Source organism: Thrips palmi, unplaced genomic scaffold (assembly GCF_012932325.1).
Source record: "Thrips palmi isolate BJ-2018 unplaced genomic scaffold, TpBJ-2018v1 HiC_scaffold_2, whole genome shotgun sequence".
NCBI classification, from domain to species: Eukaryota; Metazoa; Arthropoda; class Insecta; order Thysanoptera; family Thripidae; genus Thrips; species Thrips palmi.
The window spans coordinates 9,713,687-9,735,034 of record NW_023144629.1 but is presented as its reverse complement, the minus strand read 5'-3'; the positions used below and the strand labels follow the sequence as shown (position 1 = coordinate 9,735,034).

General features: G+C 45.2%; 4 protein-coding genes across 6 annotated transcripts; 2 read left to right on the top strand and 2 right to left on the bottom strand.

Moving 5' to 3' along the window:
* Positions 1-273: 273 nt before the first annotated feature.
* LOC117647645 (DDB1- and CUL4-associated factor 6-like) lies at positions 274-8,325 on the top strand. 2 transcript variants are annotated; one of them, XM_034389515.1, is made up of 15 exons: positions 274-723; positions 1,197-1,351; positions 1,422-1,539; positions 1,636-1,811; positions 1,920-2,055; positions 2,152-2,303; positions 2,390-2,555; positions 2,648-3,500; positions 3,585-3,756; positions 3,858-3,945; positions 4,249-4,312; positions 4,391-4,486; positions 6,166-6,418; positions 6,518-6,623; positions 6,721-8,325. In XM_034389515.1, exons 1-15 carry the CDS (start codon positions 624-626, stop codon positions 6,780-6,782), a joined length of 2,697 nt encoding a protein of 898 aa, XP_034245406.1. In that variant the 5' UTR covers positions 274-623; the 3' UTR covers positions 6,783-8,325. The 2 variants fall into 2 exon arrangements, with proteins under 2 accessions (XP_034245406.1, XP_034245407.1); XM_034389516.1 differs by having other exon boundaries at positions 279-723; positions 3,588-3,756.
* Positions 8,317-11,149, bottom strand: LOC117647646 (ectonucleotide pyrophosphatase/phosphodiesterase family member 5-like). 2 transcript variants are annotated; one of them, XM_034389518.1, is made up of 6 exons: positions 10,658-11,149; positions 10,085-10,556; positions 9,802-10,014; positions 9,389-9,721; positions 9,205-9,316; positions 8,317-8,910 (listed from the first exon to the last, which is right to left on the bottom strand). In XM_034389518.1, the coding sequence occupies exons 1-6, from the start codon at positions 11,042-11,044 to the stop codon at positions 8,850-8,852; spliced, it is 1,578 nt and encodes a 525-aa protein (XP_034245409.1). In that variant the 5' UTR covers positions 11,045-11,149; the 3' UTR covers positions 8,317-8,849. The 2 variants fall into 2 exon arrangements, with proteins under 2 accessions (XP_034245409.1, XP_034245410.1); XM_034389519.1 differs by having other exon boundaries at positions 9,205-9,252.
* Positions 11,150-11,369: 220 nt separating this feature from the next.
* LOC117647648 lies at positions 11,370-14,339 on the top strand. The gene is made up of 8 exons (XM_034389521.1): positions 11,370-11,836; positions 11,955-12,006; positions 12,093-12,119; positions 12,199-12,257; positions 12,433-12,466; positions 12,634-12,749; positions 12,830-12,975; positions 13,064-14,339. The coding sequence occupies exons 1-8, from the start codon at positions 11,796-11,798 to the stop codon at positions 13,423-13,425; spliced, it is 837 nt and encodes a 278-aa protein (XP_034245412.1). The 5' UTR covers positions 11,370-11,795; the 3' UTR covers positions 13,426-14,339.
* Positions 14,340-14,347: 8 nt separating this feature from the next.
* LOC117647647 (lathosterol oxidase-like) lies at positions 14,348-17,757 on the bottom strand. The gene is made up of 5 exons (XM_034389520.1): positions 17,496-17,757; positions 15,570-15,754; positions 15,181-15,429; positions 14,721-15,077; positions 14,348-14,588 (listed from the first exon to the last, which is right to left on the bottom strand). Exons 1-5 carry the CDS (start codon positions 17,719-17,721, stop codon positions 14,376-14,378), a joined length of 1,230 nt encoding a protein of 409 aa, XP_034245411.1. The 5' UTR covers positions 17,722-17,757; the 3' UTR covers positions 14,348-14,375.
* Between the last annotated feature and the right edge of the window lie 3,591 nt (positions 17,758-21,348).

Genomic DNA, 21,348 nt, shown 5'->3' with positions numbered 1-21,348 from the left:
CAAAGAGAACAAACAGAACTCCCGAAGGACTTCCCCGTCCCATAGTGCACGGAAATTGGCGGGGCGCAGTCTAAATTTTGCTGTACCTTCTCGTCCTTGGATTCAGAATTCAGAGACGGAAGGCCGCGCGGAACGCGGTTACTAGACTCTATCCCTCACGGGTGCATGTGCCTACGCGAGGAAAATCACGACCCACTCCGAAGGGGTGGCAGATGGTCTCCGTACAGCCTGCCGACCGAGGGAGAGGAACCCCCGCAAGATCAAGTCGAAGGTCGCAGCGTCGCAGGAAAATTTATCGGATGTCAAGCGAACAGCTGATTCCTGCCATTCCCATGAGCCTAGCCCCGCTCGGGGCTTGACAGTCGGGGCTATTTCTGCGCCTAGCGCCCCCAACCCCCCGCACCGCACCGCACCGCCACCGTCCGTTCGCGTCTGCGTGCCTGCGGATGCGGGGTTGTTGCTGTTGCGTAGAACACCAAAGTCGGCTGCTAGGTTGTCTGGGGCAGCTGGCTATTTCACTTGCCGTCGCGATACTCTACCATATTCCCCCAAAATGTTTAGTTGAACTGACTTGGGTCGCTGTAAAGTTTGTGGCGTTTAGTACGTAAGGAACCGAGAACAAAATGAAGAGGAACAAGATTTACGAGAAGAGCCTATTCCATTCAGCCTGCAACCTCCACTATGATGATATGTCAAGAGCGAAGTTATTCCGGAGCAGTAAAGGTTAGTGGTTCAATGCTTACGTCTATTTTAACGTTTCTTAACCTATCGAAATGGATCCACACGCATACTTTGTATTTCCATTTTCTTTGTTTTCAGTGATCCCAAGTTTATGGTTAAATTTTACTCATGATATCCGTGAATTAGTTTCCTTCAGTTTTGTTGTTTTCATCCCTTTGTGACAGCTTCTCATTTTTCTCTTCTTGCCTTGCTGAAATATTCTCGAGCTTGTTTGGCCTGCTCTGTTACGTGCTTCTCGTCATTGTTTCGATAAAGGTTTATTGAAACTTTAGGCTTACTTTCAAATTTACGATTAAAATCTTTTCTACTTATAATGTAGTGTCTTTGTCTTGTGTGGAATCAAAATTGAATGTAAAGTTTGCAATTCATCTTGATTTTTCATTTTATTGTTATGACATCTCTACATATATGGGGGGAATGTGAGTTTTAACTTGCTTGGATATTTGTGTTTCTAGCTGACGTGTCCATCTTACAACGAATGGGTTTGATAAAGAATCTGAGTGTACATTCAGGATGTGTCAACACTATATCATGGAATGAAACTGGGCAATACTTATTATCAGGCTCGGACGATCAACATTTGGTCATATCTAATGCATTCACACACAAGGTACTTATTACTTTATGTAAATCCTAGCAAATTGCGAATTTGTAACTACACAAGATATTTTGCTCAACAGGTGATTGAAACTTATAAAACTAGCCACCGAGCTAATATATTCAGTGCCAAATTTTTGCCTTGTATCAGAGACTCAAGAATTGTGTCTTGTTCAGGAGATGGAATACTATTGTACACTGGTAAGATTTCATTGATTTTGTATGAACTTCTTTTCAACTTTGTTTTATGTTTTCATTCGAAATCGTTTTTCAATGTCTTCTCTCTCTTCCCCCTAGATCTAATGTCAAAACAGCCAGTGTACAAACCTTTCAACTGTCATTGTGGAACTGCGTATGAGGTTGCCACTGTTCCTTTGGACCCACACTCCTTTCTAAGCTGTGGAGAGGATGGGACTGTCCGATGGTATGATCTTAGGATCAAGGATACCTGTAACAAAACAAACTGTCAAGAGGTCAGTGCAATTTTTGCTGTAAAATCGAGCACTGTATTGAGTTTAACTAAGAGGGAATGTAAATATTAGCAAGGAGTGCATTTTTTGCTTTCTGTATGTTTTATGTAGGATGTGATGATCCAATGTCAGCGAGCCGTAACAGCCATGTCTGTAAATGCCACGGCTCCTTTTGAACTAGCAATAGGATGTTCAGATAGTACTGTCCGTTTATTTGATCGGAGAATGCTGGGCACGAAATCTACTGGTAGGTTCAGTGTAGTCATCCTTTTTACATTTTTAAAATTAACAATTGTAAGTCCAAACTGGGAGCGTGTTCTTATCAGCTAATACTGTGTTCCAGGTATGAATATGAAACAGGCCGAGCCACTATGTGCCTTCACGGTCCCTACATTCAAGCGGGCTTACCGTATAACTTCACTCTGCTTTTCTCCTGAGGGTGAAGAGATCTTAGTGAGCTATTCATCTGATGACCTGTATCTCTTCAGTTTAAGGGTAATTAAAAATATTTTACACCATATGAGCTATTCACTGTGGCTCTATATCCTGCAGCTTTTCATGAAAATTATTTTCTTCTTCAGGGAAAGGGAAATACGCAGTTAAAGTCTCCATCAGCTTTGTGCCGGAAAGGTAAATTAAAACTCTCTGTAGCTGCTCCGACTCCTGTACGCCGGTTACGTTTGAGAGGGGACTGGTCAGACACTGGACCAGATGCTAGACCTGAGAGAGAAGCCGGAGGAAGGGGAGGTAAGTGCTTCTGAGCCATTGACGTTTTATATGTATTTCAGTTTAAGTCAACTTTAGAAACTCACTCCTCATTATGTCTTTTCCTCCCTTAGACATTGCACAGGCAAGGCCAACTCTACATACTCCTCTAATGCAACACCTCACTAATGTAATTTCACGTTTATTGAATGACCCTGCCACTCGAGCCGCACTTACCAGCGGCACTGATGATGCTGGAAGCGTTGAAGGTTCTCAAGGAACAGAAGTCACAGCAGGGACTGCAAATCCACACCCTCACAACATAGGAAATAGCAACAATGAAACCCAACAAGTTCCTCCTCCTACTCCATTTGAAAGCGATACTGAAGAAAACAATCAAGCTAATGATGGGGAAGAATCTGTCAACTTTCGACTATTTGAAGAACCTGGTACTTCGCATGCGTCCTTACCAAGCACCTCCCGAAATATTTCTATCCGTTCTGAGGAAGACAATGCTTTACCCTATGCAACACCTTTTGAATTCTGTGAAACACCATCTCCTGCCATAGAACAGCCTCAAACTGAGTATAAAATAGCTCCTCTTAAAGATCCAGATGATATCACTGATCAAAATGACGGGGAATCATCTAGTGGGTTGAGTATTTCAGATATTCCAGACCCCGAGCAAAATCGAAACATGAATACAGTATTAGAAACAAGTGCTTTAGTGGGTTCAGATTCTCAAAGCACTGGCGGCTCAAACCCGGCAAATGACAGTAGCACTGTAGTTGCCCAAAACAGTCACTCAGTTGCTTGCGACTCTGGCAGTGCTCAGCAAAGTAGAACTCAGAATGAAATGGAAGACAGTCATGCAGAGCAATCTTTCCAAACCTCAACGGGAATGTATGCTGAAGCAGGAATACATGAACATGATCTCGATACTCTACAGTCACGGCTTGTTGACATGAGAGAAGGATATATTGATAGGTGAGCACTTCTCAAGCCATTTTGAATTTAATCCACAAATTTGTGAAAAATGAGCGAGTGTTTGTGCTTTGTCTGTTTGTGAAGTAGGCATGGGGTTGAGCCTGGTGTCAGTCTCAGCTATTCCCATCTGGGAACAAACTCAAGTGTGATATCGCTGAGACCAGATGAAGGGACACCTGAGGGTGGTGCTCAAACTTCTAGTGGGTCAGTACCAAACAATGTTACTCCATCTTTTCCAACACCTGCAAATGATCAAGTAAGATGACTCTTTTTTCCTTCATTCTCTCTTTACAATTCCTCCTTATAACAAAAAGTTAATTACTGGTTCAAAAATTATATGTGCAACTTTTATTTCAGGGTACTCATTCTCAACCTCAACCTGAACCTGAGCCTGAACCTGGCCCCAGCACTCAAAACTTTGGGTCATCCTCAGAGTCGAATCCAGGTAAGGTTTCGATCTCAACTCGAATTCCTACACAGTGCACTCAAGATGTCATGGAAAGTGGACGCTTTCTTTTTCCCACACACTGAGAGAGGCTGTCTTGGCTCACACAGCATTCTATTTTTACCCCTGAGAACCATGACCTTTGAAAGAACAATGCTGCTTGGCTTGGACATATGCCAGCATACTACTCAAGGCTACTCTTACTATTATTAAACTGATTCCTTCCTGGTTTTCTCTGCCCAATGCTATTTCATCATGTGAATATAATTAGTGTATTAATTCTTTTCTGTGTTTGACTTGCAGAATCTTTGTTCAGTGACTATGATAGTGAGGAGGATGAAGAAGAATTAAGAAGAGAGCTCCGAAGGTGGGAAACATGGCACTAAAATAACTAGAGTGTTACAGTAAAATTCTAATCCTTTCTGTTCATGATTCTGTATTACAGTCGTATATCACCCCCTGCTTTAGAAAGTTTTCGGAGTAACCTTGAAATTCCATTCCCTGAAATCAAGCAGCAATACAGTGGGCATCGCAATGCAAGGTTTGTCTATCAACTAAGCCATTCTTCTACATTTGGATCCTGTACCAATTAACCTCTTAACTTAACTTAAATTGAACTAAAAGCATTTTAAATCATGAGTGTTGACTCCTTTAAGATTATTTCTTACTCACTTTGGGGGCCTCTAATTCATTTACCAAGAATTTATAATCCCCTTTCCAGTCTATATCTCACACTATATAGCCATCTTCTAGTCATTTCCAACAATTTTCCTATACTTATTTGTATGTAGAAAAAGAAATCATTTTTGCACACCAAAGAAAAAGGACATCATGTTCATGTTTTTCCTTCTCTTTCCTTGGTTCTGTTAAGAACAAGAACAGTTATCTCCTGACAACTAATGGCATAAACAGTTGCTCACGATCATCCCACCGACACTTAAAAAAAACACAGAAACCTTAAGTTTGGCTTCGTGGCATTCTTTTCTTCTTTCAATATTAAATGTACTTAATGAAATTCCTTTATTTTAAAAAAAATTATTGTTTAAACTTGTTTATGATTACAGCTTCTTTAATACAATATTATTGAAAGCTTAACATTTTAATTAACAACATCTTGAGTTTAAAGTCTACCCATCTGCCTGTCCCGCTCAGCAAAATCATTACTCTAAACTTAACTCCAGCCAGACATTTTCTTTTTAATCTTGCAACTAAAACATGAGCAATAATATTTGTCATCTGATTTTTTTTTCTCTCATTTCATATTTCTTTGCCTCCTCTCACCATGTTGTCATTTGGTATCCTGCTACCATTAAAACACTTTTTTTTCTCTATTGTCCTGCCCTTCATCAGAACTGAGATGTGAGTATTTTAGGTTTGTGTTAATTTTCTGTGTGGACATCTGAGAAATGCAATGTGGTATGCTCCAGCTCTTCGTACAAATCTGGCATAACCGGCTTTCACTGTAGTTGGTGCATTGTGTTTCAATTTTGGGTCTGTGACATACTGGAGTGGCACAAAACACTTGCATTTTGGTTTGCCAATAATGTTTGATGGACAAGACAACTGCTGTGAGATCCATTACTCAGTGGTGTTTGCTATCTGTATTTTTTTGAAAGCTAAATTTGTATTTGGATGTTACATCCTAACAGTTCTTTGAGACAGAACTCAGTTTTTTCTCTAAATTTCTTTTACAGCTACTGTACAGTGTGTATGTGTCTAGCAAAAAATTTGCTAGGTACCCAACATTTATGTATTTGCTGGTTTATGCAGAATGGAGCAGAAAATCATTATGCACAGGGTTCTAAAAATTCATTTTTGTCATTAAACCTATATATAGTCTAAATATAACTCATGCATGATGAGATGAGTGTGCCGCTTTGAAACTTGTTTGCTAGCCCTAGAAAACAATGGGGAGTGTTTCCAGCGAAAAAGAGTTTATGCTACTCAGAAAATGTACTTCATGGTCATGGAATTACCATTATTGTGTTATTTTTCGATTTTTGTCTCTCACTCTCTTTTCTTTTCTGATGACCCCCTCTCCTTTTGTGTCCCAAACAGAACTGTGTGTACAAATGGTGTGCAAGAATGATTTGATATTTTTTTATTTTTTTTGTTTGAGCCGACTTTTGCTGCTTAGCAAATCATTATATCCCATGAATCCTCATCTCTCCTGTATCCAGACACAGTCAATACATTATACTTGGAACCTAAATTTTTCAGGACGATGATAAAAGAGGCGACTTTCTGGGGCTCTGATTATGTCATGTCTGGCTCCGACTGTGGTCACGTCTTTGTTTGGGATCGAGTAACTGCCAAACTTGTGATGCTGCTCCAAGCTGATCAGCATGTGGTGAACTGCCTTCAACCACATCCGACTGAACCCATGCTGGCTACCTCGGGTATTGATCATGATGTTAAGCTTTGGGCACCTATTGGAGAAGGATCACAGTTTGATCAAAGCTTAGCTGATGAGGTATGTTGTCTTTATTAATTTTCATTATAGTCGCCTGCCCCTTTTTCTACTCAGTGGGATATTTTGTAATGTGTTCATTTGTCCTACTTTCAATTTTAGATTGTAAAGAGAAATGCATTGATGCTTGAAGAAACAAGAGACACCATTACAGTGCCAGCTTCGTTCATGATACGTATGGTAGCCTGTTTGAATCAAATCAGAAGAGGTGAGTCTACTTGTCTCATGGACTTATTTTTAGAAACAAATTTATGAGCTAACTATGCTTCTGTCTTCAACTACCTCACATTATTATTCTGTTGCAGGTGGTCGGTCCAGACCAAGAAGGAGAGGACAAGAATCTCAAGGATCTCAAGATGAGGGCTGAATCATTGATTAAAAAGACAGAATAAGAACCAGGAATCTATAGTTTCTTTGGCTAATTCATAAGTAATGGCTTTCAAATCATACCTGAAATTACCTCTCCCTCTTTCTTATTTTAGATAGAATGGAGAGATTGGAGAGTTAACTTGTTAGTGTGTTGGGCTGTGCTGTGTTTTCTTCTGGGAAAACAATCTAGATTGTTTCATATTATTTGCAAATACTTTTAAAATACTTTTAAAATATTGTTTTTCCTACCCACACCTTGAACAGCCACTATTTAATTAGAGTTTCAAGTTTGACTTTTCAGGGTCCGTACCTTATACAGGTGCATAACAAAATTCTCTTGGAAAACTGTACAATCTGTGTGGTGATACATAGTTACTTTATTGTTATTTTGTTCGTCAGCTATGGTACTGACATGAATGCCTGTTTGTGTTAGTTGTTTACATCAGGCATGGAATCGGATATTTGTAGTTTTCCTTTTATTTATTTTGAACATTCCGTTACACATAGAATACATTTGATCTGATCAGTTTATGTGAAAGATTGACAGTACGAATATCGGGTAGAATTTGGCACCATGTAGGTCAAGTACAGCAAATGGTTTTTAAAAGAAAAATTTGATCTTGTGCATTAGTTTTACAGTCTATCAAATACAAGGAAAATTCCGATTCCTCCAGAGCTTGAAATGTCTAGCACCAAGGGGTTCTTATTAGTAGATCCATACACAAGGGTAGTCATTGAGGATTTAGAAGGCAATGTGGTGAAATCAATGTCACTAGCTCAAGCTTCATTTTCCATTCGTACGTATAAAATGAATTTTTTATCTGTTGTAGAAAATTTTATCTTGACTTATGCATTTGGAGTTTTGACTACGTAGACACTTCGCACTTTCTAAAATTCTAGGCTTACTATTCCACATCTTTGAATTTCCTGTGTGAGACAATACATACTTATGTGTGCTGTTCATGGCCAGGGGTGCATTGTATTTAAATATGACTTTGTTAGATTTGTGATTTCTATGTTACACTCTGTTCTTTAGGGAAAAGAGTAGCTGATTGTTGAATGTTCTGTTAGAGTTTACAATTGCATTTCATAAGCAATTATAAGGATAAAGTTTCCGCCAGGATGTGTAAATACGTAAAATTTTATATGGGCTATTGAGTAGATGCTTCTGGTATCTGCCTCCCTCTCCATTCTAAATACTTTACAACTAATTCTGATTAGGTGAAATCTTAACATAAGAAATTTTTGCAAGACAAGTTTCCTGCTGTATTGTTATTATTCATATCAGACTCTGATTTCATTTGGACGTGAAGAATTACATGGAGTGAATTTTAATGTGAGTTATGACAAGTTCGTTTTGTGTTCCCATAAGTCTTTTGTCTGTACATACAGGTGTTTTTTCTGTTGCATAAATAGTTGAGCTGTGATTCTATTTATGTCTTTTTCTTAAGCTTGATCGAACTAGTCATCACTGTGTTGTATGAAAAACATGGATTATCTTGATTGATTTTGAGAAATAAGAACAAATGTTCAACTTTTTATCAATGATATTTTAATTTGCCTTCAGTTAACCTCATTAATAAAATTCCTTAAACATAAGGAAATAAGATTTAAATTAGAACAATTGCAGTCATACATAAATAATTATCTTCCTATATAATATCAGGTACCCAATGTCAGTGGTAAGAACAAAGAAGAAGAAACCCTGAGTGTCATGTGCTCAAGGATTTGATTTCCATTTCACTAGACATAATATCCCATCCCACATGGCAGTCTGTCTAATTTCCCCAAAAGTGACTAGATTCACAGCCTTGATCAAACCAAAACTTGAACAATAAATAACAACATACACTCAAAATTTGCAAAAGTAAACACCGGTTGAAAGTTCTGAGTTAAGAAATAAAGCTTAAGCAAGACAACAAGTAAATTGATTGCAATTAGTAGAAAATTTTGAACGTATTGAAATAAACAAAATTAAGTTAAAAACAAACCAAACACCGAGCTAAAAGTGGCTCTCAACTGGATGGACGGCAGTTACATAGCTGATTATTCTACATTAGAATTGTCAAAGTCTCAACTCATCCTCGGATTCAGACACAAGCAGATGTTGGTTTTCTACATCATTCCTGGAAACAGATAAGTGCATACAGTCAACTGTAAAAATATCATCCCAGATCCTGCAGATAGAAAACTTGAGGGAATAAATAAAAATGATGCGATGTGAGGTTTAGGAAGATGATCGGTGACGGGATGGGCGGGAAATGGTAGAAAGGCGGTGGCACAGGCAGGGGCAAGGGGGTCGGGCTAGGGGTAATTGACAGGGGCTAAGAAAGGGGCAAAGAAAATTAAAAAGGAAAGTTTCGCATGCAGGGAGAGCACAGTTGAGCTTCAAAATAATTTTGATGTAAGTGGTGTCTTACCTCTGAACTTGAGGAATTATGGGCTCGGATGTTCTATGCGATAGACTTCTACAAAACAGAGCAACAACTCCTGTGATAACAATTATAAGTGTCACAGCAATCAAACCTGCAACTGCAGATGAAGGGTAAGATTTTGTTTTCACGAAAATCCAACTCCAGCAATTGAGTTAGTTCAGATACTTACACCAGTACGTCCATATTGGTGCTCCAGCATTCAATTGGCCTCTTGTCGTGTTAAAAGGCACCTGCAGTACAACATTCGGTTTTGTTATTGCTGGATTGAATTTGCCCACAGATGAGGTACTTGAGCGCAGCATACTGAAATTGGGCCTGGAGTAAACTTCATGCTCCAACTCCAGGTTCAATATGTAAGCCCACAAAGGATACAATTGTGTATTATTAAAGGGGTCTAGCACCATTCCAGATTTTACTAAGGGTCCCCAAGCAAAAAATACTGGAAACATAGACAAGACTGAATTGCTATATCCATGAATACCATATTTGTTTCTTGGGTTGGCTGAAAAAAAGAGAGACAAAAATTATACTATGCAAAATGAAGTTAGTATTTGGAGCCAAAGGAGTGAAAATCGATATTACGTTCAATGTCAAATCTTTTGTTCTCCGCATCAATATTTTTGTAGAAATCTTGAAATGCAAAGCCTTCATTGGCAACCACTAAAATTGGGGGTGTCCGGTTGTTAGCAGCGTAATGCCATTCACTGGGAATATCTTCACGAGTATACACATTGAATTTATTTTTATGGTCTGAATGTGCCTTCTTCAAACCAGACAATACATCCCATTCCTTTCCTGGATGAAATAAAAGGTGAGTAACGGCATTACAAACTGATACTTGAAATATGTCAGAAAGATGGCGTACCTTCACTTGGGAAAATTTGGAGCACTGGGGAATACCCAGCCATCACATACGTTGAGTTATCAACATAACGGTTCAGATCTATTATGTTGTTTTGGTTGAGATTCACCATGCCATGATCGCTCAGAGCAAACACAGTAACAAGTTCATCAAGACCGTGCTTCTTGAGCTGTTGAAAAATATAATCCAAAGACCTATCCAATCGCTTGACCTGATCACGAACTTCAAGTGAATCAATGCCAAATGCGTGTCCATGAAAGTCTGGCTCTTCAAAGTACAGCATAACTAAATTTGCTGGTGTTTCCTTATGAGTGAACCATGACATCACAGCATCGACACGATCTTGATAAGAAGTATTGAGGTTCCATTTCTGAGAAAATGTTGGCGTGGTTTTCTTACAGCCATATGGAAATTCACCTCCTGGCCACATCATAACTCCACTGTGTCGCCCCTTGCCAGCAAGTTGATTCAAAGTCTGAAAAGAAGACGAAAGGTGGAATGATCACATTGTTACGAAGGCAGCCAACAGTAGGTCATTGTAAATCATGGTATTAAGAAAGTCTAAGTCAAAATTACCCATATGGGAAGGATGTCATTGTTATAGTGGTATAATTCATAGCTGTATCCAATGAGAGTGCGATTGGAACAGCAGCTATCTTTTGAAGTGTACACAGTGCTATCCAACACGCCATGGACTTCTGGAAATACTCCAGTCGCAATGCTGTGATGGTTGGGAAAGGTTTTGGTCGGGAAGACGTTCCTTATGTAGGGAGCATAAACACCAGAGCTGCGCAACTTGACAATTGTTGGAGTTAAGCAATCATCAACATAGCCTGGTCTAAATGCATCCATAGAAATGATTAAAAGCTTGGGGTACTTGGAAACAGCCTCAACTGTTAAGTGGGCCCCATAGAAAAATGTGAAGAAGGAGGTCCACACAAGGAACACATAGTTAACTATCATGGTACCCGGCCAGTTACTTCTAGATCTCTAACAATTCATTGGACATATGGGAAAGCACTAGTTTGTTATTATTTACAAACTCTCACTAGAAAACAAATGAGGACCAGCCAGACAAGAGATAGCGGCACCAACTGTGTCGATGAATGATTGAATGAATGAATCAATAAACAACTTGAAATAAGGCAAATATCAGGTCCTTAATTTTAAAAATTATATTGGTTTGTTTCTTTTTTCTATGAATCGGGCATTGATCAATAAGTCTTTGAATTCGACATACCATTTGCTTAAATTTTTGTTTTCCGTAAGTTTGTTTGGAAACCCACAGCAGAATGCGTCGGCTGTCTGCTGTTTACAACTACAGCTCTCTCCAACTGCACTGGGAACAAACAGAGGAAAACCATGAATTCTTAAGGTTTAGACATAAAGGAGCTTCTACTTGATTCTCAGGATCCTTTCAGAACTGCTTGTATAGATTTTGCGACTAGACGATGAAAGCTTTATGCTCCTGTCATCGAGCAAGCCCCAGTGTCAGACACACCTAGTTCAGCTACACCCACCACCAGACGGTCTGCTGGGTGTTGGGTCAGTCCCAGGCAGCAGGCAGCAGGCAGGTCCCAGGTTTTCTTTTGGAATGGAAAGATGAGGAGATGATAAATTTCGGAAACTTGGAACAGGTGCATATCATTTCACAAACAGCTGTAATTTTCCTCTTCTTTTAAGACTTTGACGCTATTGTAACAGCAATACTTCAATGGGCACTTGTTTGGGCCATTGTTTTGGTTCTAATCCAAGGTAAGCATGATACTTTTATCAAACTATCCTTTTTGGTTTCAAGTTGGATGCATATCGCAAAAGCTTCTAGCTGCTATGCTAAACAAACATGTGGTTACAGAACTGTTATTTCTTGCAGGAGACATGAAAAATGTCATTCATTATATTGTTCTAAAACAGATTATGTGCAGGTGAGAAATAGGGTACGAAACGTATATCAATGTCGCCTTCTGAATCGTAAATGTCTAAACTAATGCAAATGCTTTTATTTTTCCAGTTTGGGGCTCTTAACAATAATAGCACGGTAATATTATACCCTGCATTAAATTTTTCTCTGTATTTTCAGGAGCAGGAATCGTAACTTGGTTTGTTTTTTGTCTCAGATTTTCAACAGACAAACCTACATCCCATCAAGGTGCGAACAGACCTTCTTTCCATCAAGGTACAAACAGAATAAAATTTATTTAATTAAGTTTAATCCTTACCAAGTTGCAAATTTTGAACAGTAAAATTTACTAGTTCCAGTTTGATTAGTCATACCATAGTTACGATATATTGCTCTAATTTAGTCTTCCTTGTTTTGAAAAACTTGATTGTTATTTTCATTTGGAATGCAGCCTATCATCAATCTTTTCCATGACAAGGAGAAAGGTATGCCACAAGTGGCAGTTTGATTTTCCCTTTGGACACAGTAGATTATTTTTTGATGTGTTTGCTATGCTGTATTAAAAATATAAAAATATGTTTCTTCTTCTAAGTTGTTTGCAAGACCAATCTACCAAAGATCTCAAAAGCTTTGTTTTTCTTCATGTTGCTAGGAGCAGCGGGAAGGACATGTGTCACTTGAACTCATTGAGAATTCCTGCTCACTGCAGTTTTGTGACCGTTATGTGGCAGAAACATGTGTTCCATACCGCCATCACCTAGATATGGAGTAAGTGTGGGCCATCATGCAGATTTGTACTATTGATCCAGGGCACTGTCCTCTTATTGGACTTCTGTGTTTAATTCCAGGACATCATCAGATCAGGCCTTCCAGTGCCTTGATGCAAAGGCCCTTGTAGCACCCTCAAATTATGTAGGGTTCACGTTGGCGCAGGAAAATAAAAGCTTAAACACGACTCCCCCTAGTTCACTGGATCTAGAATGGGAGCATGAAGGTATATTTCTGTTTTAAATTTTTTATTTTTCATGGAATGTTATAGAATTTTGCCTAATATCATTATTTTTTTTTTCTTTTTTATGCAGCCTTATGCCATCCTCGATCTGTCAGGGACGAAGAAGAAGATTCTGATTCTACAGCGGCAACTTCAATCAATCATTCCCGAAACCGGCCATATTACAAGTCACTTCACGCAAGAGCCTGTGTGGGAAGCAGACAAGGAAGTCTGACTCAAGACTCCTCTACTGGAAGTAAAGAAGGATCAAGAATGACTACTCCAGATTCTCTTGAATGGGATTTTGTGGATTCTTCTATTCCAACCATTGATCAAGAAACAGAGCAGTTAATAGCGGAAATAGAACGTTTAGCAGCAAATGCACTAGAAGAAACAGGTAATTATAGTTTGGATGTGCAAAGAGGATCTTTATCTGACGGTGATGAAAATTGAAAACTGGCCTACTTTTTCAAAATTTCAGCTTCTTGGGGCTGTTAGTGTATTTTGATTTCCTTTAACGTACTTGCACTTTAGGCACAGAAAGCAATAGGTACCTTTTTACTCGTTCTGTTTGTCTGAGCATATTGGTTGTGTTAAAATAATGTGAAAACACTTTAAGTAATCTCATTTTTTTCTGAGAAATTGGAAACAATGTCTTATCTTTATTCATTGTATTTTCTGTGATTAGCTTCATTCACATGCTTCCATACATATCATTAGTGTATGACTTATATTTAAAATTAGACTGTAACTGCCAAAACCAAAAATTATTGCGTCTGTCTCTCAGTTGTTTGTTCCTTGCCTAATTTATTTTTAAGTTTTAATTCTAAGGTTTGTCATTTAAATTCAAAACTAAACCTAAATTTTTTACGGATATCATTAAGACCTGATTCTTATTTCATTTTCAAAATTGTGCCAAGGGACCAACATAAATAGAATTTATCAATTAAAAACTATATGAAAATTGAATTGTGATGGAAAGTTGCTGGATCAAATGTTCGTTAGATCCAGTTTAGAGCACCTTTTGATATTTTGTGTTTGCCAATAAGTCTGTGTATAATTGTGTCAAAGCATCATAATAGAGGTAGCCAGAGAGGTCCTCTCTGGAGGTAGCTAGGGAAAACATATAGTGTTGGTATTATTCTGGGTGAGGATTTTCAGGAGTGGAAAACAAAATTAGAATTCAGGAGTCATAGAATTTTTTGTTCTCATTTGTAACTTCCTGGTTGCCATATCCTAACACAACCCACGACCATCCGGGAATTCCCCCGAAAGCTTCGTGGGCTCCTTCAGACACTCTTTTTATCAACGTTTCATCCGCATTCCGAAGTATTACTTGTAGTCTGTCAAACAAAATGTCAAAAAAAGGACTCAATAAAAAAATATATGTGTATTTTAATTTTTCACTTGTTCTTCTTGTTGATGGTGCTGTTGACCTCCTCCTCGGAGATGGCGAACTCCATCTTGTCGTCGCGGTAGGCCTTGGGGTTCTCGAGGTGGCGCTCCTTCAGGTCCTGGGCCAGCTCCTCCCTGGTGGCCTCGCCCAGGGACTTGCCCTGCCCGTAGAACGTGTCTTCCCTGTAGATGCGGTCCTTTCGCCGGTACGTCCCGTGGAGCTGCAAAAGAACCGGCTTCAGATCGCGACAACAAACTTCCGACCCATTTGACTGCTTCCCCCACCCAGGGGCGGCTCTAGGCAAAATGTGCTCTCCCCCCCTCCCCTAAACGGCCGGCTCCACGCCTCTTACCTTGTCCCAGAGGAAGCAGTTGAAGCCGAAGTTGACGTGGAAGTACTGGTGGTGGTTGTCGTGGAAGATGGCATCGGGCTGCCAGGGCTGCCACCAGTACGCCTTGAAGTTGATGCCCGAGTGGTCGATGATGCCGTGGTAGTAGGTGTAGAGCACGATGATGTAGAACGGGCCCCAGTGCACGGGGATGGTGAACAGGGGCAGGCTCAGCGTCATCTGGATGTGCAGCACCTCCACGGGGTGGATGGCGGTCACCGAGAAGGCCGTCGGGTGCTTGTAGGTGTGGTGCAGCTTGTGGAAGTGCTTGTAGAGCCACGGGGTGTGGTACATCCGGTGCAGCCAGTACGTCACGTAGTCCTGCGAGCGAAAGCCTTTCAGCGCGGGCAGCATTTCCGGTGGCCGCAGCTTTTGTGTGTGGGGGGGGTAAAAACCCCATGTTTTCGTGTGTTTCGGTCGTTACCTGGTACAGGAAGATGACGGGGAACTGGAGGAGGACCCAGGCGTAGCCGTACTCGCCGATGTCGTAGTAGACCGAGCTGTAGCCGCCGTTGGTGATCCAGCAGGTGAGGAAGGCCGAGAAGGAGCCGGTGACGAGCAGCGCCAGGGACCCCACCTTGATCTCGTGCAGCTCCAGCTCCGGGCTGAGCCACGAGTTGGGCTGGCACTTCCACTCCTCGGCGCTGGCGCGTTGCCGCACGTAGAAGTACCACTGGGGACCGAGTGCACGCCGTTAGGAATCGACAACAACAACAACAACAACGACATAACATAAAAGAACGAAAACAAAAACAAAAACGACAGTTTCCAGTCGGCCTGGCCGGTGCTCGAACCCGCGCACTCGGGACTCACGTGCAAGAAGCCGCCGATGCCGAAGTACAGCGCGTACGAGACGAGGTTGGACGAGATGAGGAAGTAGGGGAGGTCCTTGAAGCGCACGTCGAGGAACTCCTTGATGGAGGAGTAGGTGCGGGCCTCGGACGTGGGCGTCAGGCCGAGTTGGCGTCTCGCGTGCGTGAAGATGGCCATGGACTCGCCTGGTAGGGGGATGAAAATGGAGATCAGGGTTCGGCTTCAACGGACGAACGAACGCGAACCGCAAGCGGATGGCATCAGCCTCGACACCGTAGACACCGGACGGAGCGCCCGCAGACCGCGGGATAGGCCGACCCGCAGCACAGCAGAGCGTTGCGTGGCTGCCTACCCGCCGTTCCGCGGGCGCTCCGGGTCGGGGGAGAGAGCCGCGGAAGGATTCCACTCTCTGGGAGACAGAAGATTCATTTTTTTGTTGTGTTCGTTTGGCTGCCGGACGCGGGAAGCAGGCCAGTCAAGTGGGCGCGAGGACAGATGCCCTGGACATTGGACAATCGGGGACATCCCTATCGGAGTTCGCACTGGCGGGGAAGTTAATCAGCTCCTCCACTGCATCCTCCCCCTTCCCCCGCTTTCCACCCGCCAAGACAAAGAGCGCCTTCTTTGGTCGTGTTTTTTTCTCATTACGATTATCTGCTCGGACTGGTTCAGCTGCACGCGTGTAGAGGAGGTCTTGTACAGACGCCTGCCGGTGTGCGACATTTCAAGGGTCGACGGCGTCCGGGTTGGGGGTGGAGTGGGGGTGGGGGTGGCGCCACGCAGAAGGTCGCGGAACCGTAAGGAGGGCAGGACGCGTTACCCTAAAAGACTGCGTGCCGTTATTAACGCGTTAAAGGTAACGCCGTTGTACGTAAAAGCCTGATCCTCAGGCGGAATAGTGTGGATCCACCACTCACCGCGTTCAATCAAACGCCATGACAGTAATTATTCTTTTAACGCGCGCCGTCGCGCTCTTTGGTGGCCGTTGCTCGGCGCAGGGTCGTCCGAACTTTGTGCCGGTGATTTATAATCTTGTTCGAAGCACTTGGCGGCCACCTGGCACTCGAAGATTGCAAAAGATAGGCGAGATAGGTACTGTATTCGTGCACGGTGCACCGAAGCGGCACGCGGCCGGGACGGCGGGCTCGAACTTCGGGGTGAGAGGGCAAACGGTGTCCGAGGTGGAGGTCGAGAGTTTTGTCGTTTTGGCACGAGTTTTCGGAATGAGTCTCCAGCCGGCGAGCGCGGCCAGCTGCGCGGCACTTCCTCCGATAGGCCGGCCGGTCTGGAGGCAGTCCGTGCAGCGAGCCTTGCAGCGAGCCGCCTTGCTTGAGGCCCTGCCCGGGGCCCTGCCCGGGGCCCTGCCCGGGGCCCTGCCCGGGGCCCTGCCCGGGGCCCTGCCCGGGGCCCTGCCCGGGGCCCTGCTCGGCGGAGCCATGCGGAGCCCGACCACCCGACCACCACAACACTGGGCTGGGGGTTTCCTTAGTCATGCGGTTACTAATAAATAAAAATTAGAGGAACCGCCATCAACTCGTCAGACCAAAAGGAACTCGAAAGGGCCCATCAGGCGCGGCAGAGGGGATGTCCGTTACCGCCAGAGGGGGAAGGAAAACAACCATGACACTGCGCCTGGAGCCCCAGGCAAAAGGTGTGACATGGTCCTTTCCGGAAAATCCCAGAGCCACCTCAGGATCTCGCCCACTGCACTCGCGCAGCGGACAAGCTGACGTGATCAGTGTTCGCGCGGACTCGGGCGAGACGCCGCCGCTCAGAACGGCGTGTGTCATGTGCAAAATCCGCGGCGTTCCGTTCTGGAGCGACGGAACGATCCGTCGGAACGAGACGGACCGCAGCGTGCCACAGCGCGATGTGCGCCTGCACTCGCAAGTGCAGGGGACCTCGCGGGCCTACTGGTGTACTCACCGCTCATGGCCATGCCGACGACGAAGACGGCGGCCATGACGAGGGTCCTCTTGAGCACGATGGGCACGCGCACCCAGGCCTTCTCCAGGCCCTCGTTGTAGTTCTCGCTCCAGGTGAGCGACATGGGGTTCCAGGCCTTGGCGACCTTGCTGTCGGGGAGCCTGGCCCCGGCGGGGGCCTCGGCCTCGCAGCCCGCGAGGACGGGCTCGCTGATTCGGGGCGCCATGCTGGACGCGCCCGACTCACTAGGGGGTCCCTCGAGAGGGACACTGCTTATGAACGTGGCTTCTGTCTGCGCGCTCCGATGCGGAGATAGAGGCAGCAGAGATTGCGGCCATTCAATTTGCCGGTGCCGGATTATTGTTTTTGTTTTTGATTTTTTTTTTTCGCACGCTGATGTTGATTTAATCCGATCGGGATGCCCGATAGTGGGAGCGGTGAGTGCGGACGAGTGGTTCCGAAGGATTGTCCTTGTCCTTGTCGCACTCAGGGCGCGTCCCGTGGGCCGTGGGGGTGCGAGGGAGACGGGGGCGGCGCGACCAACCGGTCCTTCGGACTCGCTCTGCAAGGCTGCGGGTCGGCCGCGCTCCAGATCTGCGATCGGGGCGCTCGGGCGGTGTGCAACGGTGCAGCTGTGCAGCCCCCCGCGGCCTGGGGTTTGGTTTGGGGCTGTACGGCCAGCCTTGCCAGCGCCGCGCAGAGTAGCGCCGAGTAGTACAGTCGCCGACATCGCCTTCGTCGTTCTTCGAGTGCGTTGGCCGGTAACGCCGCGCGATGGGTTGCCTACCTCACGGGGACATCTGCCGCCACTCCGCCGCTCGACTCAACGGCCTACAGTGGGCCAAACGACCGGGGAGGCAGCCAAAACTCTAGACGCGTTTTAAGCTCCAGTCGCTAAACAGGACCCGACCCGAACGTGTGACCCCACCAATGGATTCCTCGTTCGGAGAGCAATCCATTGGTGGGGTCACACGTTCGGTTCGAGTCCCATTGAGCGACTCTGGAGCTCAAAACGCGCCTAGAGTTTTGGCCGCCCCCACCGATCGTGTGGCCCACTGTGCGGCCCGCGCATTTGTCGCTCCGTCTCTCTCGCACCCCTGCGGGTCGACGGCACAGTGCAAACGAGAGAGAGAGAGAGAGAGAGAGAGAGAGAGAGAGAGAGAGAGAGAGAGAGAGAGAGAGAGAGAGAGAGATCGGCGCACAGCGGAACCGTTCAGCAGCCCGGCCGAGATACGGCAGCCCGCGGCCCGCCTACGAGTTGATAGATGGGGCCCGGAGTCAATCGGGGGAATTGGAAGGGAGGGACAGGGTTGGGGGAGGCGGAGGGGAGCGGGTGGATAGGGGCGGAATCCAGGGCGGATTGGGGTCTACGGAAGATAAAGGTCAGCTTTCGATGTCAGGCTGAGGGGTTGGTCTGGTGGGGTAGCGGCTGGTAGCGACGCACCGGAAAAAATTGTTAAGTGCAGAGCAGAAACAACGGTGAAAGAGGCCGAGTGCACCCAATCGGGGCAGGACAACCCAGCACACACCTATCCTGAACATAGTACGCAAGGGTTCATCATGACAAGGTCAGATGTCAGATGTGCCCAGCGGGTATACGAAGAGCAAAGGCACCAGGCGAGTTGCACTGGTAAAACAAAGGCATAAAAATTACGCCCTTTAGGGCATAAATACTCTTTTACGCCCTTACCACGGGCATAAAACGATTTATGCCCTTGGAAAGGGCGTGAATGGTGTAGGAATTTCAAGCGTGGGAACCGGCCCTGCGCCTGCCAGGCAACAAATTTGCTGCGTGGCAACCCGGAAAAGTTTGCCACACATCAAATTTGCTGTACAGGCAGGCTGGTCCAGGCTCGTACGTACAGGCAGGCTGGTCCAGGCCTCGGCTTATTGTACCCCCAGGTAAGCAGAATTATCGAGGGGTCGGCAACTTCCCTTGGCCGTGTACGGGGGAGTATACGTATATTACCAGTAATATAGGTAATATATGTGTAATATAAAGTAATACAAAGTAATATACAGTAATATAGGAGTATTATAGAGGCGAAATTGTGGTAATATGCAAGTAATATATAGTAATATACAGGTAATATACGGGTAATATAGCCACCGCGTACGAAGTAATATATGAGTTGCCGACCCCTCGAGAATTATTCATTATGACCCCCGAGGTATCATGACCCCGGGATAGGTGTACCCTAGAGTGTCCCGCGCGGGCAGGTGCAATGCGCCTCCCACACCGGCAAACTCATGTCATTCATTTCATTTCAAGGACTCGGGAATCGTAGAAAACACGACGAAATTTGAGATGATCCGGTTTTTTGGAGCAAGTATCGCGCGCAGCTTCTAAACGTCCTGGTTGCGCGTATCTGCAGGATAGTTCAAAGTGCGACCTGTGAAGTGTCAATTTTGAGAACTTGATTTCGTCCGCGCGCGTGTTGCTCCCGTTTCCACCAATCCGGTGGCCTAGCCGAGCGAGCCGAGGCGCGGCCTCAACGGGCAACACTTATCTGAGGCCGTCTCTGTCAAGTTCGACGGAAGGGCTCTTGCCCGCGCAGCGCCGCGCAGCCTGCAGGTGTTTGTTGTCATGCTTTTTCACCTTGAGATACAGCGACGTGCTCGCTGGCCCGTCCCACGGTGATTTTTTAGAATGGAGTCGAGTGCCTTACGCCTTGGGACTAGAGCTCATTCATACTACTCGAACCTTTCCATTGATGAATAACGCCGCCCCAAATTCGAGCCTCGCGTGTCGCTCGTGGGAGGGAAGTCCCGGGACATCGTCGTGCCGCCTTGGAGTCCGCGATCTCCGCGTTCGCGAAACCGGCGACCTCAAGTCTTTGCCTCAGGCATGATATTCGTTGGAGGGACAAAAATCGAGACAGTGAGCCTTATTTTTAGATATGTACGTCAACAATTTTTGCTGTCACGGAACCGACAGTTTGTTCGTCGAATCATTTTTTTTTAAATTTAGTTTTGTGGCGGCGGCGGTGCCGAAGGGGTTGCCTGCCCACCCGGCGGTCGGCCTGCTCCCCACGCTGTCCGTACCGCTGCTCTTTTATCTGCGTCACGTCACGATGCTCTTATAGCCTGCCCTTCAATTTCGTCATTTGCTATCTTAAAACGCGCGTCCAAAATACTCGCAGACACGCCTTGAACGCAAAAGCCGAGGTCGAGGTTGCCTTAGTTTCGTTTCGATTTGTCTGACTGGGTGTGTTGTGCCTGAGGCATGCTCTCCAGCGCTGGCGCCTCCTCTTCGCCGCGGTGGCATGCCTCCGTCGGAGTCTCGCGAGTCTCGAGTCGCAGAACTACAGAAGTATGTCAACGTCATGTCAAGGTTCCGGAACGTGCGTCCCCGCGTTCCAGAGCGGCGCGCTTCCATGCACGGCAAAAGCGGAACCTGGTTTTCCCAGGAAGCCTATGGTGGAGACATAGGCGATTTTCAGGGAGTTCCTGGAAAACCCAGGTTCCGTTTTTGCCGTGTGCCTGGTTGCCGCAATTTCTGGACGGCCCCCGAGTGGCTCTGGCGCTTGGCTCGCTTAGCGCTCTGTCCGTTTGACGCGCATCCGCTCTTTATCTCAAACGGCAAACGCCGTTCTACCTTCTATCGCGAAGAGCGGACGCACACTGGCAAACATAGAACAGCCAGCGACCCTTTTCTTTCTCTTCTTTTTTGCGTTTCTAGTGAATGAGTGGGCCAGGCTGGCCAGAGCCAGGCCGCTGCCGGAGCGTCTACAAAGCCCCCGCGCCCCCGCTGTCGCCGCCCTCCCTCCAGCGGCCCCCTCTCCCCCCTCCCCTCTCCCCGTCCTTTGCGCACCAGTGAGTCACCAGCGGGGCACTCCCTCTCTACTCCGCC